Genomic DNA, 6,467 nt, shown 5'->3' on the forward strand with positions numbered 1-6,467 from the left:
AACCATGTGCTACGGTCATGGCACACCCGAAATCTTGCTGGATGCAAGCGGCTGTGCCGGGGTCCCGCTTGGCCACGAGCACCGCTGTGTGTGAGGAGCGGAAGGTGAAAGCGGAGGGTCACTGCCATGCGCTTGCCCGAGGGAGCCTGGGCAAAGCAGGGGAGGAAAACACCAGCCAGAAGGGAAATGTGGGATGGCTGCTGCTCTCTGGGAGCTCATTAACGATGTTAATGACTAATCACCCACTTGCCCCTGTTTGTGTCTCTTCTGTAATTGATAAATCCGCGAGTTCAGCAGTGCTGGAGCCGAGCCCGTGGCTCCTGTCGGGTCTCAGCCCAACCGTTCCCCTGCAAAGCTCCTTCCCCTGATGGCAACCGGCAGCAGAAGCCCCCTGCCTTGCCCCGCTCCCCTGTTCGCAGCCGTAACTGATCATCTACGTTTGCTGCCGTCTCTCTTTCTTGAAAGAGAAATATTTTTCCAGGCGCTGCCTCCATCCATTATCATAAAGTGGCTTCACTTGGCCTGGAGTTAATAATTCACCTTTCCTTGGAAGATGGATGCTCCCATCCCGCTGGAATTTAAATATTCATGGGGAAGGGAAGGCAGCAACCGCTGCACCGCACGGGAGGTCTGGCAGCTGCATCGCAGCCCCTGCTGCCGGTGAACACCCTGGTCCCGGGCAGCGTGGCACCCTGGCACCCTCGGCACATCGGCGGGGCCCCTCCGGGCACCCTCTGCTGCCAGGGCATCGCGGTGGAGCCCAGCAGCAGCCCGGCATGGTTTGCTGGGCCGGGGCTGGATCCAGCCCCCGTGGCAGGCAGCCGTCTCGGGGTGGAGCAGAGGCACACCCGGAGCAGCACGTAGGGATGCTGCAGCTGTGGTTCAGAGGAGGAGACGCACGGGAGGGACTTTGCTGGTTGCAATTTTGGACACCTTCAGTGGGGGTGGACGGGGTTGTCCCTGAGTCTCAGGGTCTCCTCCTGCTCCCAAGCCAGGTGGGCTGGTGACACACGGAGCCCTCTGCCCACCGGTGGGTCTCTCCTGGATGTCAGGGGCTGCCCGGGTCCCACGGGGTGCTGGGGCAGGGACGGTGGGTCCACTCTATGACCTGGCTGCACAGAGGTCCTGCACCCCCTCCCTTGCCGCACCCTGCACCACCCCATGGGTGGGGAAAAATGATCATGATGGGTTGTGCCGCCTGAATTTCATAGGTTTGTAAGTGCCTTGGGGAACCGTCCACCCCTGCGTGGTCCCTCTGGGTGGGGGCACGGTGACACGGCCAGTGCCACCACCCAGCGTTGCTGGCCTTGACGCATCCCCTGGCTTCCCCCCGCAGCTGATCCCACCCAGCAGAGCCGGGGCCGGCGAGTGCGCGAGCGGCTGACCATGTTCAACGGAGATGCCAGCTCCTCGGCGGCCAGGAATGTCGTCCGCAGCTCCAGCATCAGCGGGGAGATGTACAACATCGAGAAGAGCGCGCGGGGCAGCGCCGACTCCGTCACCATCACCGCCAGCAAGAAGAGGCGCTCCAGCCTGGGTGCCAAGATGGTGGCCATCGTGGGGCTGTCCCAGTGGAGCAAGAGCACGCTGCAGCTCAACCAGACCGGTGAGCCACCGCGGACCCCCGGCGCTGCCAGGCCCCCCCAGCTCGTCCCTTTGCTTTTAGGAGAGGTGCACGCTCCTGGCTGCCCAAAGCAATGCTCCAGCCGCCCGTGTCTGATGAAGACACCTAAAAAAGCCCGTTGTAAATCCCCCCCCACCGGCACTTCTCCAAGTGCCCAAACCATTTGCAAACATGAAGTGGAGACGTTGCCGGAGCTCTGCCCATGCTGGGGGGTCCGGGCTCAGTGTCCCTGTCCCCCAAGCAACGGTCAGTCCCAGCTGCAGGGCTGCGGGCAGGGAGGGAGGGAGCTCGGAGAAAGGACTTGTCAAACGGTCTGGCTCTGGGAAATATTTAAATGCTTAAAATAGCTTTTTAAAGGGCAGGGGAAGCAAAAAGCTCATTTTAGTGCATGCTTTTTCTCTAGTTATTGCTTTTTTATTCCGGTTCTTGTTGGCATTTTGTGATTCGGGAGATGCTCTGTAAAGAGAGGAGTTAATCTGGAGCCCTCCAGCCCTGCACATCTGAGGTGTTTCTGAAGGGGTATAATTATCCCCAAAAGCCAAGTGAAAAGTGCCAGAGCCGGGCAGAACTGCACCTGGGGATGGCAGGACTGGGACCCTCCCAGCTGCCAGTGCCCAGGGGAGCAGTGCCCAGTCCAGGAGGGCTGCCAGGACCAGGCAAACGCCTCTATGGGGGCAGCCCTGAATTAGGAGGACAAACGTGACTCCCCGCAGGAGCAGCCGCGGCGCGGTGCCGACACACACATGCTCACGCGGCAGGAGTGGGGCTGTCGGCAGTGCCAGGGCTGGATGCTCGTGCCCACACTCCTCCTTCTGCCATCTGCCACCTGGGACACGTGGTGGCAGGGATGGTGTAACTGTGAGGAGAAAGGGAGACATCAGCCAGTGTCGGGGCTGTGCCCGCTTGCAGCACTGGGGGTGCCCGTCCCCTGCGGCATGGGGACATTGGTACGTGTCGATGGGGCCCAGGGGATTTTGGAGGTCAGGAGGTGGCTCTGCAGCAGCACAGGCCAGGCTGAGTCTGGCAGGTCTCAGCACGGCAGACTGAGGGGCAGGTGGGGTGCTCAGCCATGCGGAGGCACGATGGCATCGGGCTGCGGGGAGATGAGGCTGGGACAGGGGGGTTGGGGCGCAGACAGCCCGTGGCTCTCCAGCACAGGGTGCGTGGCACCGGGTGTGTGCCCCTGTGGGGTTCTGCAGGGTTTCGTCCCCAGGGAAAGGTTGCATAAATCACGATGAATAACGGACGGAAGGAAGGCAGGCAGCAGCACGTGGGGAGGCTCTGGCCGCCCTAGTTCTTCCGTCTGGTTTGATGCCCATCCCATAAGAGGGTCCAGGAAGTCCAGTGAGCGCTTCCCGGGCTCACCCCCTGTCTTGGCTTCCAGAGGGTGGCCCCAAAAAACTGCGCAGCAACATCCGGAGGAGCACGGAGACTGGCATCGCGGTGGAGATGAGGACCAGGGTCACCCGGCAAGGCAGCCGGGAGTCCACCGACGGCAGCACCAACAGCAACAGCTCCGACGGCACGTAAGGCGCCGTGGGGGGACGGGAGCTGGGGCTGGGCACCCTCCCTGTGCTCCCAGGGGATTTTCCTTGAGACCTGGCAGCCCGATGCTCCACGAAAGCCCTTTGCTCTCCCTGGTGCAGGTTCATCTTCCCCACGACCCGGCTGGGCGCCGAGAGCCAGTTCAGTGACTTCCTCGACGGGCTTGGGCCAGGGCAGCTGGTGGGGCGGCAGACGCTGGCCACCCCGCCGATGGGTGAGTGCTGGCTGAGGGGGCTCCCTGCCCGGGGAGGGGGGGTGCCATCTCCAGCCCTGCACAGCAAGGGCTGCGTCTTGGCTGATGCGGGGCTGGGCAGTGCAGGAGGATGCTCTAGCGAGAGGGAAGGGGCTGTGGTGGTGGGGGGGAAAGTGGCCGCTTGCTCCTCCACAAGGCACTGGCTTTGGGGGACAGGCTTGATCCCAGCAGCGTCCCTTGCTGCTGAGCACGTGCCGGGTCGGTGCATGGCTTGCAGATGCTCTGGCCTTCCCTGCTGCTCCCACTGCTGGCTCCGAGAAGGGAGGGAATGTCCTGTGCAGGGCTCAGGGCAGGACACCCGCCGGGGGGAAGCAGCAGCTCTGCCTTTTCCCGAGGCCTTTTCTGCCCCTCTGCTGTGCATCAGCTCCTCCGAGCATCCCGCTGCAGAGGGGACCCAACAAAACTGTGTTTTGTTCCATTTTTCCCTTTTACATCCAAAATGGCTATAGAAAGTCGTGCCCCAAGTCTGAACTTCCAGCCAGCAGCAGCGTCTCCGTGGCTGCTCCCAGGGCACACCAAGGTGGCTGCCCCATGTCCTGCTGAGGGGCCTGAGCTGCTGGGAACAGGGAGAGCTGCCCTGGGGGGCCCACAGTAACCAGGGTCCCCCACCCTGTCCCCCCCCAGCACAGGGACCTGGTCCTCCTGGCCCTGTATAAATTCCCAGTGGGAGGGAAGGGAAGGGAAAGGGGGGCAGTTGGACCCCTCTGGGTTTGCCCACCTTCCCCAGGAGGGGACACGTTGGCTTCCCTTGGGGCGAGGTCCCGCAGTGCCACAGCACGCCGAATCCCTACGGCTCCTGCTGTTCCCACGCTGCGGCACCAGCTCATTCCTCTCCCGCCGGCCGGTTCCTCGCGCAGCCCCCGGCGCTGGCCCTGACTTGCTGTTGAAATGCCAAGTGTGTTTTGAGAACATCCAGGTTCATCTCGCTCCTATTAAACCCCGCTGGGACGGCAGCTCGCCCCTTCCCCATCCCCACTCCCCCCCCCCGGGGCCACAAGGCAGCGAGCGACGGGGACCCGCCGGCCAAGGGACATACGTACGTATGATCGGGACAGCGTAAGTGGGAGAACAACTTCACACCGAGCTCAAGAGGCGCCTGGCCACATTTTTTCCTGCAGATGCTCCTCTGCAAGGAGCGGGGAAGAATCCCAGTGAAGCACCCAGGAGATGGGTACTGGCCCTGGTGGGGTGCTCAGCTACCGACCCCTCCTGCCCCAGCCTCTCCTTCTCTTGCCGGGGTCTCAACTCCCCCACCCTGGCTGAAGGCATTGCCTGGCCAAGGCACAGCCCTGGTTAATCCCAGCCCCTTCTGCCATCATGAGGGAAAAAAATATCGCCCAGCAAGGCTGCCGTGGGATGGAGCTGGCAGGGAGGGTGGGGAGGAGGGGGGCTCTCACCCGGTTCTCTCCTCGCTGCTCAAATCCAAGCGTCTTCACATCAGCTCGGCTTTGTCCTTCCTCCAAATTCACGATAAATCACGCACCCGGTGGTGGGATGCTCGGTGTGCTGGAGCGGTGGGTGCTGAGGATGAGGAGTGGGCAGTGGTGCTGGGGGCTGCCAGCCCTGGAGATGACACCTCCCACCTCCTTTGGGCAGCATCAAAAGGGGGAGCTGGTGGGGACCAGCCCAGGGTTGCGGCTGTCCCCGATGGGAGGTGGCCGTCGGGGAGGGTGCTGAGAGTGTCTTGTCCCTCCACCTAGGCGACGTCCACGTCGGCATGGCTGACCGGAACGGGCAGCTGGAGGTGGAGGTGATCCAGGCGAGGGGACTTATCCCGAAGATGGGCTCCAAGTCCATCCCTGGTAGGTGGCTGGGGAGGGAGGGGTTCAGGGATGGAGGGGGAGTGATGGAGCCTGCGCCGAGTCAGTGTTTTTCGCCCGTTCTTTCCAACGCAGCCACCTACGTGAAAGTTTACCTGTTGGAGAACGGTGTCTGCCTGGCCAAGAAGAAGACCAAGGCGGTGAAGAAAACCTGTGACCCGTCGTACCAGCAGCCTCTGCTCTTCGAGGAGAGCCCCCAGGGCAAAGTCCTCCAGGTGACATCGTACTCCCCACACGGATACCTGGGGACAGGGAGGGATTAGGGGAGCAAGGACAGGGCAGAGAAACCCAGCGTCCTCACTGCTGTCCTTCAGACCGCAGCCTCCCCACCCCCATCGCAGTGGGTCCTTCCCAGCCAGGTGTGCTGGGTTTGCCGAGTTTTCCCCAAAATCCCAACCCGGTGAGCGGGGCAGCTCCCCTAACACCTTCTCTGCCCCGCAGGTGATCGTCTGGGGAGATTACGGGCGCATGGACCACAAGTGCTTCATGGGGATGGCCCAGATCGTCTTGGAGGAGCTCGATCTCTCCAGCGCGGTCATGGGCTGGTACAAACTCTTCCCCACCTCCTCGCTGGCCGACTCCAGCATCGGACCTCTGACGCGCCGCCTCTCCCAGTCCTCCCTGGAGAGCTCCACCAGCCCCTCCTGCCCGTAGGCGGCAGGTTGGTGGGAGAGGCTGGGAGGGGAAAGGAGACATCCTGACCTACCAAAACTGTTAGTGGATAGCTGTAAATATCCTGTCTTTTTTTTCTTTTTTTTTTTTTTTTTGGTCCTTTTTTTTTTCTTTTAAATTCTCCTTCCCAAAACAAATCTGCTCTCGACACGCTCCTCCCCAAGCACGCGTCCCGGCGTGCAGAGGGGGACGTCAGAGAGGCAGTGAGGGCTGTGTGTTTTGAGGCAGGGGGGAAGGAGAAGCAAAAAAAAAAAACCCACAAAACAACCCCCGCCGTGAGGCAGACCAAGGGCCACGACTGCCGACCGATCCCGAGACTGTTACCGCACCTCGTCCCGGCGGAAAGGAATCGAAGCGACACGTCTCTCTCCCGACCGCCCAGCGAGAGCATCTCGGTCTGAGTCGTTCAGCGCCGCTGAACAAGGACAAGGTTTCTTTTCCTTCGATTTCGTTTCCCTGCCTCTGAGGAAAAGGTAGCTTTTCAAAGAAAAGAAACCTCAGAAAAAAATCCAACTCAGCACTACTTTTTTTTTTTTTTTTCCAAGGAATGTAG

At 61.5% G+C, this 6,467-nt stretch overlaps 1 protein-coding gene across 1 annotated transcript; it reads left to right on the forward strand.

The window, feature by feature from the left end:
- Window positions 1-1,386: 1,386 nt before the first annotated feature.
- On the forward strand, window positions 1,387-5,896 carry RIMS3 (regulating synaptic membrane exocytosis 3). The gene is made up of 6 exons (XM_086480354.1): window positions 1,387-1,606; window positions 3,009-3,150; window positions 3,271-3,383; window positions 5,123-5,224; window positions 5,318-5,457; window positions 5,684-5,896. Exons 1-6 carry the CDS (start codon window positions 1,387-1,389, stop codon window positions 5,894-5,896), a joined length of 930 nt encoding a protein of 309 aa, XP_086336480.1.
- The last annotated feature ends 571 nt before the right edge of the window (window positions 5,897-6,467 follow it).

Source organism: Leptosomus discolor, chromosome Z (assembly GCF_034619465.1).
Source record: "Leptosomus discolor isolate bLepDis1 chromosome Z, bLepDis1.hap2, whole genome shotgun sequence".
In the NCBI taxonomy this organism is placed as follows: Eukaryota; Metazoa; Chordata; class Aves; order Leptosomiformes; family Leptosomidae; genus Leptosomus; species Leptosomus discolor.

What these genes read in the sequence shown, in the direction of transcription:
- RIMS3 (XM_086480354.1), top strand. Translation starts at nt 1,387, where the DNA reads ATGTTCAACGGAGATGCCAGCTCCTCGGCGGCCAGGAATGTCGTCCGC. An exon ending in GGGCTCCAAGTCCATCCCTG is followed by an intron (nt 5,225 to 5,317) that starts GTAGGTGGCTGG and finishes TTTCCAACGCAG; the next exon opens with CCACCTACGTGAAAGTTTAC. An exon ending in CCCAGGGCAAAGTCCTCCAG is followed by an intron (nt 5,458 to 5,683) that starts GTGACATCGTAC and finishes TCTGCCCCGCAG; the next exon opens with GTGATCGTCTGGGGAGATTA.